Here is a 23,533-nt window from a genome sequence, read left to right as displayed (position 1 = left end):
AACTGTACTATAAAATTATGTCTGCCAATAACTTTCTTACATTACATTCTTGACAACTGTCAAAAGTCACCTATTAAAATGGCTCTGCAATAGGCGTATAGTTTGCGGCTGACTAAAATATCATCCAAAACCATCACATTCAAATATTGTGAATATAGTTGATTTCGAAACCCATGATTTAGTCCAAACGCACTTACACTGCGCTGTGCGACGCGATGTGATGCCAGCAACGCCTTGCTACATAGAGATAAACTATATTTGGCATGCCGCATCGAGTGGCGCAGCGCAGCATAGGTGCGTTTGGACCTTATATATTGTTGATCAAACTATGTAAGTATGCATATATATGTATAGCATGTATACAAAAATTATGCCCAAAATTATATATTATTAATGCAATTAGAGCCTCAATAGCTCAACCGGTAAAGGAGTGGACTGAAAACCGAAAGGTCGACGGTTCAAACCCCGCCCGTTGCACCATTGTCGTACCTACTCCTAGCACAAGCCTGAAGCTTAGTTGGAGAGGAAAGGGGAATATTAGTTATTTAACATGGCTAATATTCTTTAAAAAAAAAATTACTGAATTATGTTATTTTCATTTAAGCCCATAATATTATATTCATAACATCTTAGTTCAAACTTAACAGTTATTGTAAGATGTGTCAAAATTAACTTACGAAATTCATTTCGTGCATATCAACTATGATATGGGTGATATAAATCAAGGTCCTGCATTAAACATTTTATAAGAAACTAGCTTATGCTCGCGACTTCGTCCGCGTGGACTACACAAATTTCAAACCCCTATTTCACTCCCTTAGGGGTTGAATTTTCAAAAATCCTTTCTTAGCGGATGCCTACGTCATAATAGCTATCTGCATGCGAAATTTCACCCCAATCATTGATAGATCAGTCAGTCAGTCCGTCACCTTTTCCTTTTATATATTTAGAAGAGATTAGGTTTAGAGATTGTGTAGAGCAGAATCAGCCACTTTGTCATGATTGTGAAATTCAGAACACTAGTGGGATTGATGTCAAAAGTGATAAAAATAATTTAATTTAAGTACATTCATATATATTTTGGTACTTTACCATCTGTAGTTACGAAGTAGGTACGTATATTATTTATGTTTGCGTGGAACCGTAAGTACCAGCCGGAGGTCTATACTCTTCGGGAAGTGCCATCACCTGTTTTTTCGTAAAAGCATATTTTCTTACACCTATATTTTTGAATGTGTTCTCGCGGCGACAACCCTCACTGCAACCAAATATAAATATATTATTATCGTACATGCAATGACATTCTAATAAGCAAGGACATCGCACTGGCGCGCATAACAAGGGACCAAGTAAGTGTGCTTATACTCGGTGTAAGCACACTTTCTTCATTAGTCGCATGTTGACTGCAAAGCTGTCAAGATGCCTAAATGCGCGATCAAAAAGTGCCGAAATAATACGTTAACGACGCAGAAAAGAGATGGTGTGACTTACCACCGGTAAGTTAATTTTATTTACGTAAGATAACATGCGAAAAAGTGTAAAATACTTAGTAAAACCATTGAAAACACTAGAAATATCTAAAATTATTTACAATGTTCCCATTCCTTTCTCTCACGCACATCGGAAAGAGACAGATGGAAGGGCGCGTCACGAATGTCGGAAAAACAAAACTGTGGAGTAGCTTTTTTTTGTTCAATGTAAAATCTATTGGCCATTATTGTATCACATTTATTTTATTATCTTTTGATGACCTCCGGTGCGCAGTGGTAGCGCGGTGGATTTGTATGACGAGGGTCCCGGGTTCGATTCCCGGCTGGGCCGGTTGAGATTTTCTAAATTGGTTTAGGTCGGCTGGTGGGAGGCCTTTGGCCGTGGCTACTTACCACTCTACCGCCAAGCGATTTAACGTTCCGGTACGATGCCATATAGAAACATCTGTAACGGGTGTGGATTTTACCCCACCCCTACAAGTTAGCCCGCTACTATCGTAGACTGTATCATCACTTTCCACCAGGTGTGATTGCAATCTAGGGCTAGCTTGTAGTGAATAAAAAACTTGCAAGTTTTCCCAGTTAAGAAAAACATATTACTATATGTAATATTGTTTATCTTTATTTGGTTTTATTTTTCAGCTCCCTGTCAATTGTATGAAGTTCTGAGTGACATTTGTTCGAGCACCCCCCACCTATCTTCAATACCCTGGCCGTGCTCCTCACCGAAATCCTCAATCATCAGCTCTATCCATATTTTTACTCCGAATCATTTTTTGTCCTCTATACGAAACAATCGGTAAAAAAAAACATACAAAATTTTACAGAAGAGGTGATCAAATGAGTCAGTCAGTCAGTCAGTCAGTCAGTCAGTGAATCAGCACGAGCAGATATAGTATAATAGTTATATAGTATAGATATAGTATAATAGTTTCATATTTACAAAAACGAAAAATCTCTCAAAGAAATAACAAAAATTAATAGTGCTACACTACTCCATTCCATTTTTGTTCAAGTTTGCTTCTAAAATCACCTTATTCAGCTTCGAGTGCTTAATCGATTTACATTGCGGCTTAATCACTGAGGTTAGTTTACAGGACTTGAATGTTAGCGGGAATGTATAAATGGAGCAGTTGAAGCTAAATAGGGTGAATTTAGAAACGTGTGCCATGTTTGGGCTCTTGCGTTGTATGCCACAATGTGTCCATGCTTATTAGAATGTCATTGCGTACATGTCAATTACTGACATCTATAGAGCATTGAACAGTCGACATCTATAGACTTTGTTGACTTTTATATTTTTAGTATAAGTCCCGCAAATTGCTATTGCGCTGGAACTATGTCTCATTAACATCAAAATGACGTCTTTGACGTATATTTAAGTAAAAATATACCATCAGCTCGAAACTTCAGTCTAGTGCTGACGTCACTAGTGGCGGCCACGCGCATTAGCAATTTGCGGGACGTATAACTCTTTATTTTTACAGGGTTTTAGTGCAAAGCCAATACTTCGGATTATGCCTAACGAGTATACTGGCCAATCTAAAATGGGACTAGTAATTTCGCCACATCTAGATTTTGCCTGAAAACTGGTTACGCAGAAGCTGAAGTTTTGGTTTTGAATTAAGCGCTCTGGGCACTCTTGAGATTTGCCTAGGTCAATCCTACGTCTGTGATTTTATCACAACATATTATATCAATGATTTCAAATTAATCACTTAATAAATCAGAATCGGCGATTGCGATAAGGCCGGTCGCTCAACAAACAGAAACGTATAAGTGCGGAAACCAACCCAGAGTGAAGAAAGAAAGAAGAAGGCCGGTCGCTTTCTATGGAACGATCACGGCGGTTTGCGAGTTATACACACCTTCTCATGATATTAAGAGCCTTTTTCATCTCATGTTCAGCTAAATGGTATTCCGAAGCGAGTATTGAACACTGCTCCAAAGTCACGGACATTCCAGTTCTATCTTTGGCACTTTTACATGACGTGAACCTTATACCTGGAACATAGATGAAATAAAAATTATTAAATTCTGTCTGCTCTAACGCCCATAGAGCGGTGATTTGACCTGCAGCTCGTTCCAGATTAAGATTAACACCTATTTTACCCCTTTAGGGGTTGAATTTTGAAAAATCCTTTCTTAGCGGACGCCTACATCATAATAGATATCTGCATGCCGAATTTCAGCGCGATCCGTCCAGTAGTTTGAGCTGTGCGTTGACAGATCAGTCAGTCAGTCAGTCAGTCTGTCACCTTTTCCTCTTATATATATAGATAAACATTTAAAGCGTATTTTTTCAACTATATTTTTAATGCATTCGTTGAAAAGTTTGATACTAACCATTCATAAGTCTCGTGGCTAAGGCAGCGAGGTGCAATACTTCAATATTTTTAGGCACTTTCTTGTGTACGGCAATTCGTAGATTTTCCATTACTTCTTCCAACGGTCTCGTTCTGGATGATACTAAAATTTATCACAATATCTTTATTTTTGGATTTTTTTACTATAAAAATGAAGATCTACTCATAGTAATAGGTACATAAAGTGTATCTAAACTTGTATTGTATGACTAGTAGCGACAAAAAGTCGCTTGATATTCCTTTTTTACTATTTTAATTTTTAGAGACACTGAAAAATATATCCATTCTGATATTATAAAAACGATACTGTGTCTGCCTGTCTGCTTTTTTTTCACGACCCATCCGTTACAACAATTTTAGTGAAAGGTACAGCGATATTGCAATCTGGCCCTGGACATAGACTACTTTTCACTATATTTTTAATCAAAGTTCTTACGGAATTTAAAACCTAAATTCACGCGGAAGAAGTCGCAGGAACCATCTAGTAATAATATTAGGAAAAAAACAGAGAAATGAAATTAAGTTCTAGTTCGGCTTAATATTACACAATGTATGTTCGTATCTCGGTTATTTTAGGCCGCGGATACACCTTTGAATTTTACTCCGGTAAGTAGCTTACATGACTAACTTGAGACAAATTTACTAATATCAACACTTATAAGTACATTTACCTTAGTAAATTTGTTGTTAATTTATTACCTAAGCTGTTTACGTGAATAAAACTGAGAGGTGTAATCCCGACCTTCATTGAAATCCATACTAATATTATAAATGCAAAAGTGTGTCTGTCTGTCTGTCTGTCTGTCTGTCTGTCTGCTAGCTTTTCACGGCCCAACCGTTCAACCGATTTCGATGAAATTTGGTACAGAGTTAGCTTATATCCCGGGGAAGGACATAGGCTAGGCTTTTTATCCCGGAAAGTTGAAAAGTTAAAAAAAAAATCAAAAAACCTAAATCCACGCGGACGAAGTCGCGGGCATCACCTAGTAAATAATATTTAATTATTGTATATACCTACATTTATTCTAAATCTATTCTGTTAAAATAGTTTTAATTATAATTTTAAGTTATCTCTTTTGGCCTTCTGTTTTACCTAGATTTAAATTCAATCAAATAAACAAAATAAAATAAAATATTTGAACACATTTTTCTAACCTCGGTTTGGTGCCAAGTGGTCAGCCGGAAACACTTTATTATATTTGTAGTAATACTTGTACAGTCTGTCCAAATTGTCGTTATTCGACTGAAATTGTGGCGTGGTCTCGCCCAAGGCTTCGGCAAGTGTCGCTTTTTCATTGATACCCACGTTGAAAAATACTGGCGTTATAGTGAAACTCAAATGCTGAAAACAAATATGTGAACTCATATTTAAAACATGGTGCTGCGCCCGGCTGCACTCGAATGAATTTTTTGCCGGCTTTTTTCAGCAGAAAATAATAAGATTAAAAATAGTAATGTTTACCTCTTTATTAACAAATTTGCCATAAAGTGAATCGGACACAGGAATATGTACTGTGAGAGCATCTCTGGTCCCGCTCACTTGTGGTATCGCCATGTTACTACGAAAAAACATACATAAGTTTTAATTGACAAAACATGTAATTGGAGGCGCTAAAGAGGTATATTAGACTTACTTACTCAGCCCCGTCTACACAGATATATTAGACTAACTTACTCAGCCCCGTCTTCACAAATATATAATACTAACTTACTCAGGGCCGTCAACACGGATATATTAGAGTAACATACTCAGCCCCGTCTACACAGATATATTAGACTAACTTATTCAGCCCCGTCTACACAGATATATTAGACTATCTTACTGGGCCCCGTGTACACAGATATATTAGACTAAATTACTCAGCCCCGTCAACACGGATATATTAGAATAACTACGTCCCACTACACAACTAACATAGTCAGCCCCGTCTACACAGATATATTAGAGTTTAGACTAACTTACTCAGCCCCGTCCACACGGATATATCAGACTAATTTACTCAGCCCCGTCCACACGGATATATCAGACTAATTTACTCAGCCCCGTCCACACGGATATATCAGACTAATTTACTCAGCCCCGTCCACACGGATATATCAGACTAATTTACTCAGCCCCGTCCACACGGATATATCAGACTAATTTACTCAGCCCCGTCCACACGGATATATCAGACTAATTTACTCAGCCCCGTCCACACGGATATATCAGACTAATTTACTCAGCCCCGTCCACACAGATATATCAGACTAATTTACTCAGCCCCGTCCACACGGATATATCAGACTAATTTACTCAGCCCCGTCCACACGGATATATCAGACTAATTTACTCAGCCCCGTCCACACGGATATATCAGACTAATTTACTCAGCCCCGTCCACACGGATATATCAGACTAATTTACTCAGCCCCGTCCACACGGATATATTAGACTAATTTACTCAGCCTCGTCAACACGAATATATTGGAATAACTAACTAAGCCTTATACACGGATATCCCATGGCCTATAATTTCAAACTCAGTTACTACTAGCCTAACGAGTCAGTTAATATGAATATTTATTTTATCCTTTCTATAGATACTCATCTTACTGAGTCAGTACTATTTATATTATATTTTTCGAAAAAAAAACTGGCAAAACAGGGTCCTTCCATTTGCTTTGTTTAATTAAAAATTCGACTACAGAAAAGGTCTTAGTTACAAAGAGAAAGCAAAATAAAGTAAGTTACCTATGTCCAACTTTGGTCAAAGTAAAGACAACGGTCTGCAAATCCTCGATGGCGACCACCATATCGCCCCACATGGCTTTCTCGATCGAATACAGGCTCAACAGGCCTTCGAAGCCGCATAAAGGACCAAGCTCTGATGTCAAAACTTTGACTACAATATCGGACGGTGCCGAGCAGAACCAACACAGCAAACCCGATGTCAGTGTTGCCAACTAAAATAAATTTAATTTACTTACTACAGCCTGTTCATTATAACTTGTCGCCTGACATCATGTTGGCACCATTGCAAATGACACAATAATAAACCCTAAGTTCTAAGGAATAGAGCAAACAAAGCAATAGTGCCAACATAACTGCAGGGGACAAATTATAGTGAGCGATCTGAAGAGCTGATTTCTCAATCAATTCTTAGTTGGATATTTTTACTTTAATTTAACAGTTATTTGATTTTGTTTTGAAACGCAACGAATAACGAAACGTATGGCAATGCCACGCGTCACATATATGCTTACAGTATTTTGAATTTTCATCAATTACATTTGATATTTTCATGGATATTTTAGGACACTAAATTTGAACTTTATATAAAATATAATTTTTTAATTGTTAATTTTATTTATTCATCATCATCATGATCAACCCATCGCCGGCTCATTACAGAGCACGGGTCTCCTATCAGAGTGAGAAGGGTTTTGGCCATAGTCTATCACGCTGGCCATGTGCGAATTGATAAACTTCACCCACCTTTGAGAACATTATGGAGAACTCTCAGGCATGCAGGTTTCCTCACGATGTTTTCCTTCACCATTGAAGCAAGTGATATTTAATTATTTAAAACGCACATAACTCCGAAAAGTTAGAGGTGCGTGCGCGGGATCGAACTCCCGACCTCCGATTAGAAGGCGGACGTCCTAACCACTAGACTATCACAGCTTTATCTTAATACTCATAAGTACATAAACATATTCATCGAATTCACAGCTGTTTATTATGGTAATTGAAAATTTGTGGTGTAAGGGACAATTTCATGATTTAGACTGTTTTGTTTTTTTTTACAATACAAACAACATATACATCGGAAACCCATCACTTTCGAGATCACAAATACCACTTGTATTTGTGATTTCGGTATAGGCATTAAAGTGCAACCTATTCTGAAAATTTTCGTTAGCATGTCTTTTACACCCTGTATACTCTAAGGCACTATCTCACAAGGATACCAATGACGGCGCAACCAGTCGCAATACCAATTAAATGTATTCAGCCTATGGACCTCACCTGGTGTCCGCTGGGTTGCGCAACCATTTTGGTGGTGGCGCAACCACTAATATTATGTAGACAGCTATTGGACGCATTCACTCGGCCACCAGTTGTGCTAACAGGGACGCTCCTCCTGCACACTGTTCGTTCGTAACGATGTCATTCGCACGTGTACACTATTGATTGATTGGTAGTTTTCAGCCTGGTGTCTGTTCTGACGTTCTCGTATAGTAGCTGAAGAAACCACGGTGATACGACCGGTGGCGCCGCCATGGTGTCTTAGTAAGATATTGGCCTAAGCATACAACCAAATAGTTTATATTTACCGCTTGCGAGAAGCACATGTATCGTCTAGTCTGTAGTGTGGCATTTTCCCAGGCCCATGACGTAGACTCGCATCTCAACCGTAAAGCTGCGTGCGAAACTCGCAACCAGCGCACCAGAACCTCGGCCGAAACTTTGAAACCCTCCGAAATTTTTTTTAAATCCTCAAGATTGTCGTCTGTTAGATCTGAAAACGAGATGGACAACATTTGTACCAGGCTGAACAAATATAAAGGTATTATAATAAATTCAGAAATAAAATACAGTGAATTTTTACATTTAAAAGCAGTCGTTGAAAATAATTGAAAAAAATAAGAATTTAAATCGATTTTGTCCAAGGTGTTCCCTATTTTTACTTTACGGCCCTGGATGGAAGTCTTTTTATGCCTATCACGAACTTAATGCCACGACTGCAAAACAACATGCGACTTTTTTTTCTCAAAAAAGAAGATTTTTACTATTAAATGGCACATATATCATCTCTGTACATTCTGGGGCACGCGTCCATACAATTTTTGTTCATCTCCTTTCTTACACCTTTAGCACATCATAGTAAAACGATTAACATACTGAAAATATAAAAACAAGTACCTTGGAAGAGGTGTACCACTCACCTTACTTGACGTACCGGGAATTAAAATTGACACTTTGTGTCTAAGTCTACGTGTTCGCATTGTTACAAAAGTCTCATCACTAACATTTAGTTCCGAGTTACGCTCACATGATACTCACTACTGCTATCAGCGCCAAAATGGTGAAAATCAAGTTGCTGAATAATATGTCGGCAATCGCAAGTCGAGTGTACTTGTTGTGTATTAGTTAATCCATTGAGTCAATGGATTAACGCTTTTATGTCTATGGCTTACGGCCTGCCGCGTGCAAATTGGTCGGTATAGTACGCGCAAAACAAGAAGTCCAATCTGGACACAAGCCCTATGACCGTGCATAGTACAAAAATAAATCTAATTTAATACTAGATGACTTCGTCCGCGTAGATTTAGGTTTTTTTAAAATCCCGTTGGAACCCCGTCCCCATAGGATAAAAAGTAGCCTATGTCCTTCCCCTGTATGCAAGCTATCTGTGTAAATTTCATCACAATCGGTTAAACTGTTGGGCCGTGAAAAGCTAGCAGACAGACAGATAGACAGACACACTTTCGTATTTATAATATTAGTATGGAAGTATGGATTTAGCTTATGACCTGCGTGAGAACCGCCATTTTGCAACTTCAAATTGGACTACTTGTTTAGCGCGCAATATTCAGGAGAATGATCTGAAAATTTTCGCGCAGTAGTCTTATAAATCGGTGGTGCCGCATTCGATTTTCGGCTGAATCTGTTTAATTTCTAAATTGGCTCCAGTCTGCTCTAGCGGAGAAACACTTTGGTCCAACTATATACCCTTACCTTGATGCTGTTTATAATTTTTTAGTTGATTTACGGTCTAGTGGTAGGCTTTGACGTGGCTAGATACAGCGTCATTGCCTCGATGATATTATTTTATAACAGTCAAATCAAGTATAGGCCCCTATTAAATTACTAAAGATCCATAAAATACCTTTATTATACGTCACAAATTTCATAAAACCTTCGATTGCTAGCACCAAAGCCGTGTCAACATCTGTTCCTATGCTCTTCAGGAACGCTAAATTATGTTCCCTGGTTACAGAGTCTATTTGACCTATACTTGGCAACGAAGATGACTCTTTTCTTAACGCTGCACTCTGTAAAAAGAAATGCTCATTAAGTAAGGTATAGTTTTAAAGATTTGAACAAGAGTCCTATAATATTCTATTTTTCAATAGATTAAGACGTTCCAAAGTTTAATTTTTTACTTGTACCACATATTAACAGTTTACTGCGCGATAAGAAAATTGTAAATGAGCCGTGCATTACCAATTTGGGCGAGAAAGCGATTCATTCATACTATAATTTAACCAAAGTATGATTTAAATTTTAGACTAAACTCAGCGCATTACAATCTTCAAAAGGGGCTTACTCCAATTTCTTAATTACTGGATATAAACACGAATTATGTTTTGTTCAGTACAAAAAATTCACTTTAGCGAAAAATTCATATCACTGAATGGTTCATTGACGATGATAGAGAGTAAATTCATGATAAGATGGTTTTTTACAAAAGTATAACGCAATACGTCAACTAAAACTCCAATTTAATGAACATAATAAGATTAATCCATACTTATTTTATAAATGCGAAAGTGTGAATTATGTCTGTCTATCTGTCGGTCTGTCCATCTGTCTGTCTGTCTGTCTGCTAGCCTTTCACGGCCCATCCGTTCAACCGAAGTTGACGTAAATTGGTACAGCGACAGCTTGCATACCGGGGAAGGACATAGGCTACTTTTTATCCCGGAAAATCAAAGAATTCCCACGGGATTTCTGTAAACCTAAATTCACGCGGACGAAGTCGCGGGCATCATCTAGTATTATTATAAGTGAATTAGAATTAATCGCACACAATAGGTACAAATTGCAATTCGAACGAGTACCTGCTACATTCATTTGAACATTCAAAAGCACCTAGCAGTAAATTATTTTAATAAAAAAAATCGTTTCTATTTTTATGAGGATGCTGGCATTACTCGCAAGATATATTATATGCTAACTGTCATGTCAAAAGTACGGTTCACCGGTTCACCTTTAAAATAAGGATTAAAATCGTACTTTTGACATAATATTGACACAAAATAGCATGTGAAAACTTATTTTTTACGCATTGTATGTAATCTATAATATAAAAATGAATCACTAAATGTATTGGTCATCGCAAATCTCGAGAACAGCTGAACCGATTTCGCTAATTCTTTTTTATAATATTCCTTGATGTAAGAGGATGGTTCTTACGGAGAGAAAAATTTAAAAAATTTGAATCGACTGTTAGGCGGAACGAAGTTCGCCAGGGCAGCTAGTATGTGATAAAGGAAAAATTGCACCTTTTTCTTATCAATCCCACTCAAGCTTTCCATCAAACATCTGTATGAAACTTGTTCCAAGGATGCTGTACTTTTAAAATCATGTCTCAAGCTTCCATGTCTCGGCCTATTCGAATCGAACGACAAACTTTGAGCATCGTTTAGCTTCGGCTTTGACGGCGACCGAATGGAACGGAAAGAATGATTCAACCGACTCCGTTCTTCGCTCTTGAAATAATCGTTGTAGAATCTCAGTTCTGTTTCGTACATGTTCTTAAAAGGCTCTCTGCCCTGGTGGCCGTTGCTGGAAATAGGGCTGAACGAACTCGAAGGGAATGTTGCGACATCGACTATGGGAGATGTTTCTTTTGAGCTTGAACTGGACGAGGCGTCAAAGTTCTCGCAGTCGGAATTAGCGTCGAACAAACTCAATTGGTCAGTCAAACGCATTATAGCTGATAACGTCTGGAACAAAATAGCAAGGGGCAATATTATTCTTTATCGCTGTGAAAGGCTTCCTTAGTAAAAACCCAAATTCACAGACGAATTCGCGGGCCAACGAAAAGTGAGAGGAAACTGATAAAAAGTAGAAACTGACTGACTAACATATTATCAGCTTACAACTTCAATGCTAGGTCTAGAATCTTAAGATGTTTATATTTTTCTTCATTCATTTTAAAAATTTAACTATCATAACCCATATTATAAATGCGAAAGTGTGTTTGTGTTTTGGTTTGTTGGTTTGGTTTATCCTTCAACCACATCGCAATGGTGCAACGGATCATGATGATGATGAATCTTCAAAAAATAAGACTTCTGGATTTTAACAGATTTTTAGCATCTTCAGATGCTGGTTGGGCAAGTATCTTCACAAATATGCCTGTATCAAATCTGTTCAAATCTTTACGCCTTATAATTTTATCTCTACTAAATTGGAATCGGACACATTAATTGTACTCTGTATCGGACAATGTAATTTTCTTCAAAAACTTAAAACTTATTCAAAGGCACACCTGAAATGTTGCCTGTAGGTTATATTCTATATGGCAGACTCCTAAACTTATACCCCTAAACTATCTAAAGATATTCAGGAGTAAAGAATATGTAGACGTTCTACCAGAGCAAAGCCAGATAGATACCTATTTAAAAATATTCTTACTTGATTTTCAGGATCATCGTTGCAGTTATGTTTGGGCCATCCAATGATCGCTAGAGATTCCTCTACAACGGCAGGTTCCCATAAAGCAAACATACTTTTCGCCTTTGTCTTGATTACTAAAAACAAATATGTAACCATATTTTATTTTTTATTTCTTTACGCCAGCAATTTCTACATTATCTTATAGCCAAATCTTATCGTTTATGTATACTGTACGCTTAGTATAAGATTTTACGTCTCACCAAACGTTGCTAGAATTCGAGAGTCGAAACACAATACAGTCAAAGTAAAATGGACCTAATGAGCCTTGAATTTAAGTCAAAAATTCAATGCCACTGATTAATGTTTCCGCTTAGAGCGCTGGCTGTAGATGTGTAGACAAACTTGAGCTTTAAAACAAGGCGGTTAAGATCCAGTTTACTATAATGCGGACGTTTTTCGACACTCGAATACTATCAACGTTGGTGAGACATAAAATCTCGTACTACGGGTACTGATATATGACACAATCATCGGATCAATTAGCTTAGAAAGTCCTACAACTTTCATAAAAAGCATCCTCGAAGAAAAACTCGATTTTCAGTTCCGCCTAAGCTTTGCGTGAGGGGGAGCGCTCATGTTCATTCGAATCTGTGGAATTAACTCCCATCGGCGGTGTTCCCACTAGATTACAAGATGGGGTTATTCAAGGGGTGGAAAATTTATTAATTATCCAAATTTATTAATTTACGTTACACATAAAATATGTGTACCAAATTTCAACTTAATCGGTCCAGTAGATACGGAGCAAGTTGGCTATGACAGACGGACAAACAGAAAGATACGAGTGATCTTAAGGGTTCCGTTTTTCATTCGGACGTACGGAACCCTAATAACAGAATTGTATGTATACCTCCAGTGATACTAATGACTTCTGTGTGTTGATTCGCTTGTAGGAGTACTATGATCCTCTCCATATCTGTTAAGATTTCATCACGTAACCTCCTCAGAGCTATGACGTTGTCGTATTCCGCCTGTATCTTATTGGCAGCTGCAAAATTTAAAGCAGCTTTCGTATTTGTTATATCCTTTACTTGCTGAACTAGTCTGTAAATGAAAACTTTTAATTACACATCATACCACAATATTTCTATACTCAGTAGGTTCTATCATCATCATGATCAACCCATTACCGGCCTACTACTGAGCAGGGTCTCCTCTCAGACTGAGAAGGGTTTAGGGCATAGTCTGCCACGCTGGCCCAATGCGGATTGGCGAACTTCACACACCTCTGAAAACATGGAGAACTCTCAGGCATGCAGGTTTCCTCACGATGTTTTCCTTCACCGTTTAAGTGATTTAATGGTTTTTTTTAAATGCACATAACTCCTAAAAGTTAGTGGTGCGTGCCCAGGATCGAACCCCCTCCCGAAAGGAAGGCGGACATTTTAACCACTAGGCTATCGCCGCTTCTATACTCATTCTGAATTTTAGCATTTAAACTACCATGAGTGATTTCCATTCTAAATAATATCTGTCCCGGCTGTACTCACGTGTTTAGTCGACGTTAGCCCGACTAGTTTCGAACCCATACGGGGTCCTTTTTCAAGGGAGTCCGTTCGCGCACGAGCCGCGGTTTTGGCTGCTTCTGAATTATGTGAAAAGTGCGCCTATGTATAAAATTTGGTACAGAGATAGCTTACATCCCGAAGACATACATAGGCTGCGTTTACCACAAAAAATCAAAGAGTGCCCACAGGATTTTTGGAAACCTAAGTCGACGCGGACGAAGTCGCGGACGTCTCTAATTATCTATGATTATGTGCAGTCTACTTTAAGACAGCGATCTGAGTTGTCTAGCATCCCAACAAATGACCAAATGTAATTCCGGCATAGAGCGGCCTATTATTTTTGGCTGGTATGTTATTAAGTGCAAACATACCTAATAAGGCCTCCTGTTCGTTCCGACTTGTGCGTGTGCGCAGCGAACGCACCCGCAGTGATGACGTCATGAAACCCAGTCTTATTAAGCGTGTCATTGTATACCCACATCCTTTGTAAATGCAAGTTGACAGGAGCGAATTCCAAACTTGAGTCATCTGATAACCAAAAACATTTACCTTTTAAACTAGGAGTAAAAAGTCCTCCCCACGGCAAAAAACCCCTAGTTCGCCAGGATGTTTTAACTCACGTCTAAAAACTACTAACCTTATTGTATTTAATATATTATTATAATAAATATGTTTAATACTGTAATACCTACTACGATAGGCAAAACGATGGATTTTTAAATTTTATTCATTAATTATTTATTATTATTAACTTATTTATTATTTACAAGAGCGACCGCCGAGTTTCTTGCTGGTTCTTCTCGGTAGGAATGGCATTTGGAACTAGTGATAATAAAGTATACTACTATACTAAATAGTGACTTTTGACGATTCTAAAGCATTAGTAAAAGTTTATTCAAATAAAAAATCTTTCTATTTGTATCCATGGTTCCTTACAACATAGTGCATACCTTTTTTACTGCTTGCCTTGAAATAGGCATTTTCCGCTTGTTGCAAACACTTTTTTGAATGGCAATAATGTTGCAATAAAGCCATATGTGTGGACGCTAAGTCTAACCGCTTAACTCGCCAGTGCCCACAAATATCACCCACTGCCAACAACTCTTCTAGTAGCTCCTTCTCTCGTTGAATGTATATTTCCCTTAAATATAAAAATACAGCCCGTGTTATACGTACAACACATTCACACATTGCGTTTGTGTACTGTATGAAGAAGTACAAGTATCATAAAAAGTCTCTCCATCTCTCTCATACGCGGCCAAGCTTATGAGCGTGACTGAGAAGTTATTGTTTTGTTTTTATATCGTTATAAAATACAGCGTGATTTTTTGTTTTTAAAGGGTTTATTACACCTACCTGAAATAGGACGTTCTCGATAGGATGTAGGAAAGTGTAATCACGTTTGGCAAGTTAGAATCCCAGAAAGTATGCTAGCTAGGAAGAAAGTAAAGTTGCTGAAGTTGACGAATCTATAAGGGTTCCGTTTTTTGCCATTCGGCTACGGAACCCTAAGAAAAACCGGCCAAGTGCGAGTCAGGCTCGCGCAACGAGGGTTCCGTACTACAGTCGTATTTTTTTGACAGTTTGCACGATAATTCAAAAACTATGATGCATAAAAATAAATAAAAATCTGTTTACGATTGTACAGAATGTATGTGAAGACCTTTTATATGATACGCCACGTGATATATAGTTATCTTAATTCGAAAGTTGAAAATACTAATTATTAGTTCATGACCACAATTTAATTTTTTTGTGTGATGTAACCACAAATTCACGGTTTTCAGATTTTTCCCCGAATGTCAGCTATAAGATCTACCTACCTGCAAAATTTCATGACTCTAGGTCACCGGGAAGTACCCTGTAGGTTTCTTGACAGACCGACAGACCAACAGACGGACAGACAGACAGTTGTATATGTTTTTTGTTAATTCTTCGTCGTACAGATAACATTAAGCAATTTGCACAAATGAGGTGCTTATTGCCTTAAGCCTTATCTACCAGTTTATGCTAAAACTATTATAAACTACTACGAAGTTACGTAATGATCGAGACAATGGTACGACATGTTTAACATCTCTCTCGTGAACCTGTAGGTTGATTTCGTAAAACCTGCTTCAATGATTATTACAATCTCAATTGTTGTGATTGCCTGAATTTGTGCTATTCTTGTTGCAACAATGCATTGTAGTCAATAGTGAGCGACTGAGTTAACCAATCAGAGGTGATTGCGATCGTGACATTGTAGCTGTCATTCTACCACAATCGAGCAGCCGGTAATGTTGAACACACTCAGCAAAAAACGTACTATAATGCTTATAGTAGATAGATTAGTCTAACATATTGTTATTTCGAGTATAGCGAGTAAAGGTATACTTACAAAAGTTGAATTGGAATTTGATAGCACAATTTCGGTTCGGCCATTATTTCGTGCACCGTTATATCTCCACCCAGTCCCGAATGAAATCTATATGTGACTTGATGACTATTAACAAAGTTTTGTTTTAGGAGATTTCCATAAGACGGAAACTTCAACTTTAATCCGAGTCTCGGAGGCAAAGATTGCGATCGTCGATGGCAAAGAATCTTTTGTGGGATGTCAATGCAATTTTTTTCATTTGTATGGCAAGGGCTGGTCCCAATATAGGATGGTTCCAAGCTCCAACCATTGATTGTTACGAATCCCACGGTCTTGTTATCGCGCGTCATAAGCGCTACACGCAATCTTTGGGCTTCCTGTATATAAAATATAAATATTGTATTAAGTACCTATAATATTCTCGCATTAGAAGACGTACAAGTTCAAGGTATCTAAAGTTAACTATCGTGGCTCTACGATTCACAGTTTAGAAAGCCGTGAATCAATAGTAAATATCTAATGAATAAATACCTACATGCTATACAACGATAATTTATGTATTTATTACGGCTTTGCGTGTATCATGTGACGAGTTAATAATGAAACTGAACTGATAGAACAAACATCTCAAACAATCATAATAAGATAATGGGACTCTTGCTATCATGTTTGAGTATCTCGCTGGGTACATCATAATGAAACAGCAAGCTATAATCAGAATATTTTTCAAAAATACGACTTGATTAGTAATATGTTACTGTCCAGGCCGGAAATAAAGAAAGTGTCTACCGAGTAATATTGGAAGGACAGGGAGGAGCCGACGACTTCCTTAGTGATGTTTAAAAGGACGAGAAGCCAGTCGAGATCTTTTAAACTAAACGAGGTCGTTAATTGCTATTCCGACATAGATTTGTATAGTACTTTTCTCTCATTTGCGAGGAAATAATAAACGTCATGAATTCAAGAAAAACTTACATTGAAGTTTATATACAGCGCGCAATCTTGTTTTACTTTCAAGCTTTTGAAATAAATCAAGTACCTAAAAACATCTAATTTATGTCAGTCTGAAAAAATATGCATTTAAATTACCTTATGTTACCCGTATGAAACTGACCAGCAATTTATTGTGTTGGAAATTGCTGGCGTGCGTACAGAAAAGAGCCGATTGACGTTTTGTTTTTTTTAATAATGAAGCAATTTCCGAGCAAGTGGGAGAAAAATAATTTACTGTTCTAATTCTAAATCTTTACAAATAAATCTATCTAGTTTTTACCTGAATCGTGCTAAGTTGCAAAGTAGTAGATCCCATTGGCACTGCAGTTTCAGAAACACGCTCCTTGACATCATATACAACTATTCTAACTATCGTCTCTCGCGTCAGACCGTCGCTAGCACGAAACATAATAGTTTTTGAAAAACAAGGATTGCTGCATGTCTGTAAATGTTCAATAGTTTTATTGTTTGTGGCTGGGCTGTGGCTACTATCGCTCAAGGGTCTTTCCAGCAGCTACCTAATAATAGCGTCGAAGCACACTGCGATCAAATCAATATTGGAGTATATGAGTTATCAATTATTATCATCCATGATCAACCCATCACCGGTTCACTACCAAGCACGGGTCTCCTTTCAGAATGGGAAGGGTCCACCACGCTTAGTGCGGATTGGTCTTCACAACCTTTGAGAACATTATGGAGAACGCTAAGGCATGGCGCCGTCCGTACGATGTTTTCCTTCGCCGTTAAAGCAAGTGGTATTTAAATTCTTAAGTATATGAATGCACCACGCAATGCAATAACAGCTATTAAATGCTCAAAAAATCCTGTGTAGGCTGCCAAGCTGCTCCCGGCATCTCAATGAAAGACTGAGCTGGGTATAAATCAGACGGTCAGTTGCTGAAATGAAGCGATCACTCAGGCGATAACAGTCAATAAGCGTCTAGCCTTAATCTTATAATATATGTACAACATTGCATCGCTTAGAAAATCTATTATGCTCTAAGTACCTACTATTCAAGGCCAAATAGCTAATAAAGTATCTAGAAACTCACTTTCATTAATTAAAGACAGTGGTTTATTGAGTTATTCAGTAAATAGTTATTCCGACAGAGTGCAAGTAATTTTCACTTTAATGAGATGTGCTAATATTTCAGCTACATTATATTATTTAAATTAGATGATGCCCGAGACTTCGTCCGCGTAGGTTACGGCTTTTAAAAATGCCGTAGGAACTTAGATGTTCCAGGATCAATAAGCCTCAATAGCTCAACCGGTAAAGGAGTGGACTGAAAACCGAAAGGTCGACGGTTCAAACCCCGCCCGTTGCACTATTGTCGCACCTACTCCTAGCACAAGCCTGACGCTTAGTTGGAGAGGAAAGGGGAATATTAGTCATTTAACATGGCTAATATGCTTATAAAAAAAAAAAAAGGATGAATAGATATCGGTATAAATTACCAAGTAGATAGTGACCACAACTCCTTCAGTGATAGCAAGCTATTTCTGTACCAAATTTGTCAAAATCGGTTGAACGGGTGGGCCGTGAAAGTAAACAGACAGATCGATACACTTTCGTATTTAAGTATGGATGAGTGACAATTTCCATACTTACTTCAACTATCTCTGTTGTTCCATACTTGATGCAGAGACCCTTTGAATATTTAACATATATAAAAATGACAGGAGATGGTGGCCGACCATGTGTATCACACAAAAGATTATCACAGAAAAGGGCCAACTCACAAAGGGGTATCTCATTCATATCTGAAAAAATGTGTGATTTTTGTACAATTGATCCCTGTACTATTTTGACATATTAAATACTAGATGATGCCCGCGACTTCATCCGCGTGGATTTAGGTTTATAAAAATCCCGTGGGTTCTCTTTGATTTTTCGGGATAAAAAGTAACCTATATCCTTCTTCGGGATGCAAGCTATCGCTGTACCAAATTTCATCAAATATGGTTGAACGGGTGGGCCGTGAAAGGCTAGCAGACAGACAGACAGACAGACAGACACACTTTCGCATTTATAATTTTAGTATGAATGTTAAACATTAGTTGTTTGTAGCATAAAACTTGTGCTACCTATCAATTTATTTACTCTTACTGCTAGTAGGAGATATTCAATAATAGCTAAGTAAGCATAATACATATAAAAAAATATGTAAACCTTAACAATACAACTTACCAAGTACAATCCCTTTTTGCAGTCTGTATGTTGTTATGTCAGTGGTTGCTCTTATTTTATTAAGTTTTTCTTTAAGTGCAACTATTTGTGAAGTGATAACTGTATATGGAGCTGTTTCTATTGTTTTAAGCCATAAAGTGCGTTCAGCTTCATGAAATGTGGCCAATTTGTAACATACTCCATTTTCCCAGACTAAACCAAAAAATAAAAAGATATGATAAGATAACCGATCAGTCCATAACTTCATGTAGCTTAGATTTTTTTTATTCAGATACAAGATAGCTCTTGACTGCAATCTCACACCTGGTGGTAAGTGATGATGCAGTATGAGATAAACATATTAACAACTGATTAGCAAATAAAATTATATTATTACTAGCTTACGCCCGCGACTTCGTCTGCATGGACTGCACCAATTTGAACCCCCTATTTTACCCCTTTAGGGGTTGAATTTCAAAAAATCCTATCTTAGCAGATGTCTATGTTATAATAGCTATGTGCATGCTAAATTTCAGCTTGATCCGTCCAGTAGTTTGAGGTGTGCATTGATAGATCAGTCAGTCAGTCAGTATCTATTTAGATAATTAGCACATTTATCACATATCACTCATTATTTAAAATACTTCTTATACAAAAAACAAAAGACGAATGCATAACAAAAAAAATACATACTTAGATGGAATGGCCAATTTCCACTTTCATCAAGCGGCTGCTCTTTTACTTGATGTTGACCTAATACTATACATCCCACAGGCTCTTGCCAAGGTCCTGGGCCTTTTAAATAAAAGAGGAGATTGCCTCTAAGACGAAACCAGTGTGTAGAGTAGTCACCTAAAACAAAAAATCTAGAAACTTACCATAGTTGTACTATGTATATAATTATTTATTATAAGTATTATTATTGTTTATAAGTTGATTTGGGTATTTATTATAAGATATTTATGTAGTTTATTAGATTCTAGTACCGTAGACCTATTCCACTTCTTGATACGCCTTACTCACAACCTTGAATGGGAAGCTGGAAGAAATCTCTGTTTAGAGATAAGCATTTCCAATGTAACTAAATTTATTATTACTTTGTAACTACAATCTTGGTACATGAAAAATAAAAATAAATAAATAAATAGTTGAATACCATTTACAGAAATCAGTATCCCAACTGAACTTGTATTATCGAAGAACTTGTATCCAAGTAAAATAAAAATGAAAGTTATATTTTAAAAGTGACTGACATCCACGCATTCGTCTGCGTGGATTTACATTCTAAAAAATCTCGCGGGAACTCTTTGATTTTCCGGGATAAAAAGTAGCCTATGTGTTAATCCAGGGTATAATCTATCTCCATTCTAAATTTCAGCCAAATCTGTCCAGTAGTTTTTGCGTGATTGAGTAACAATTATCAAAACATCCACACTTTCACATCTTCTATATATAAAAATGAATCGCTAAATGTGTTGCTGATCGCAAATCTCGAGAACAGCTGAGCCGATTTCGCTAATTCTTTTTTTATATTATTTCTTGAAGTACGAGGATTAAAGAGAACTTATGAAGAGAAAAATTTAAAAAAAATTGTCGACTGTTAGGCAGTACGAAGCTCGCCGGGGCAGCTAGATTATAATATTATTAAGATTAGGATTAATTAGCAGGTAAAATCAGCCCAGCAGCTTTTGCTGTCGGGAAAATTAGACAAATTACTAATGTTCAATGGCTAGACTTGTCTATTCTGCTTACTTTCATAGTGTTATGTTGTAGGCAATCTTATTATGGGGCAGAGCTGCTGATATCTAGACTATATTTTGCAAAAGAGAGCCATTCAATCAAATTACACCTGCAGATACTCTAAATGTAGTTTAGAGAAAGACAAAAGAATCGGCGCCATTGGGGCCGATTCTCTTGTACACAATCTCTAAACTAAACTAAATTAACATGTCTAAATCTAGTGCCATCCTTTTGCCGCAAGCAACATTATGAAAGGGATAGCAATAGATTTAGGCGTGACATTTTAGTTTAGTTTAGAGATTGTGTACAATGGAATTAGCCACATTGTTTGTGTAAGATATAGAAATACTTTGGGGCTGAGTATTTCCATATTACATGTGATAGCCTAGTGGTTAGGATGTCCACCTTCTAATCAGAGGTTAGGGGTTTGATCCTGGGCACACACCTCTAACTTTTCGAAGTTATGTGCGTTAAAGCAAGTGATATTTAAGTGCTTAATACTTAAATATCACTTGCTTTAATGGTGGATAGAAAAATATCGTGAGGAAACCTGCATGCCTGAGAGTACTCCATAATGTTCTCAAAGGTGTCTGAAGTCTACCATTCCCCATATGGCCCGCGTGGTAGACTATGGCCAAACCCTTCTCATTCTGAGAAGAAACCCGTACTCTGTAATGAGCCGGCGATGGGTCAATCATGATTTGCTTATTATTATAATAACAACGTTGCGTGGAAGCAATCAGCTGAGCTTTAAGTTACCCACAAGATAGAGTATTGTTACATATTTTAACTTTTATGATTTGAAAAGAGCAACTGCTGAGTTTCTTACCAGCTCTTCTCAGTAGAACTTCATTCCGAACTAGTAGTAAAGTCACAGTCGTAGCATAAGAGACACTAGGTTGTTCTAATAACTTCTACATGAAATAATTAAATTTTGAATTATGAATAAGTTACTACATTTATGCAGTAACTTATTCATACATTTTTTATAAAGTTATCTCTTTACACTTTAAAAAGACATACCTATCAGTTCTACAAAATGTAGATAGCTTATAGATACAAGTAGGAAAAAAGATAATTAAAGTAGGTACCTTCAGAACGTCTAAAAAACCCATCTTGCTTTTCTTTAATCAACATTACTCCTTCACGATCGAAGTTCTGGGAAGTATGTGACGCTAAGGCAGCTAGCTCTTGCTTGTTAAATCGCATTTTTAACAAATTATTTACATTTGTTTGATATCAACAAACCACACCTAATCCTAAAGGTCTCGGTAAACATAAATTCATGTCATTTTATATTGTTTCCAAAGCCAACTTGACTAAATCATTCCGTTCAATAATCTAGACAAATAAACTAAACTTAAATCCAATATTAATAGCACTCACGACTCAATTAAGATTTATTTGCACTTGTTTTTCTGTACAAAATACATAATCGACCATCATAACCATGACAACCACAGACATTGACCACAGATTACTATACGACATTGACAACAACATATCCAATATCCAACCAAAGATTATTCTCTAATGGCCTAGATACACGCAGCGAGTTTGATCGACAGCGACTTGACAGCGAACTAAGCCTATCACACTAGCAACCACAATAGTGATAATATATTAGTCGGTAGAGTATTTCGCGATAGAAATGTACACACCTGTCTGTTTGTTTTGACTGAGATCTATTTAATAGTAATGTCCGACGAAAAGCGAAGAAAGAGTAAAAGCGCTAGCAGCTGCTTGTATATTCCTAATAACAACGATAAAAAAAGGCACGGTTGAAACTTTGGTTGACAACGACTCGCTGGCGATGTGTGCGGATATGGAAATAGCGGCGATCGCGATGTTGCTCACAATACAGCGATTGAATCGCACCAAATCTGAAAAGTCATTTCTTTCCCTTTTCTTTGCGTTTATTAACTATCGCTGTCATATATGCAAACAGCTGCTAGCGCTAACACCTTCGCCGTTCGTCAGATATTACTATAAATAGAGCTCAGACAAAACAGACACAGGTGTGTACCGCAAAACACGCGTGCAAACACAATCGCTATTGTGTGGATACTATTCTCAAATCGCTATCAAGTTGCTGTCGAACAAAGTCGCTGTGTGTATCTAGGACATAACGAAAATTCTACGAAAACCATGGACGTCTAACGCGTAAAATTCAACTCCTCACGCGCCATTTTAACTTTATGTGTCATGTTAAATTTCATGTCAAATTCTCTTTTATTTTCCGGGATAAAAAGTAGCCTGTCACTCTGCAGGTCAATCCGTTGCACCGTTGCGACGTGATTGAAGGACAAACCAACAAACCAATAAACCAACAAACAAACACACTTTCGCATTTATAATAAGGGTACTGATTAGTGACCCGCCCCAGCTTCGCATGGTTGCAATGTAACTAGATACTTATGTCACACGAGTAGATCTAATGTGGTGTCAG

At 37.4% G+C, this 23,533-nt stretch overlaps 1 protein-coding gene across 1 annotated transcript; it reads right to left on the bottom strand.

The window, feature by feature from the left end:
• Positions 1-980: 980 nt before the first annotated feature.
• On the bottom strand, positions 981-22,530 carry LOC117995857 (inositol polyphosphate-4-phosphatase type I A). Its single transcript, XM_034983869.2, has 19 exons — positions 22,176-22,530; positions 20,038-20,196; positions 19,366-19,557; positions 18,787-18,938; positions 17,452-17,613; positions 16,200-16,555; positions 14,770-14,960; positions 14,191-14,347; positions 13,162-13,355; positions 12,270-12,385; positions 11,132-11,575; positions 9,733-9,898; positions 8,177-8,361; positions 6,591-6,802; positions 5,319-5,415; positions 5,012-5,198; positions 3,837-3,959; positions 3,359-3,494; positions 981-1,258 (listed from the first exon to the last, which is right to left on the bottom strand). Exons 1-19 carry the CDS (start codon positions 22,291-22,293, stop codon positions 1,126-1,128), a joined length of 3,480 nt encoding a protein of 1,159 aa, XP_034839760.1. The 5' UTR covers positions 22,294-22,530; the 3' UTR covers positions 981-1,125.
• Positions 22,531-23,533: the final 1,003 nt, after the last annotated feature.

Source organism: Maniola hyperantus, chromosome Z (genome assembly GCF_902806685.2).
Source record: "Maniola hyperantus chromosome Z, iAphHyp1.2, whole genome shotgun sequence".
NCBI lineage: Eukaryota > Metazoa > Arthropoda > Insecta > Lepidoptera > Nymphalidae > Maniola > Maniola hyperantus.
This window is presented reverse-complemented; position numbering and strand designations above follow the sequence as displayed.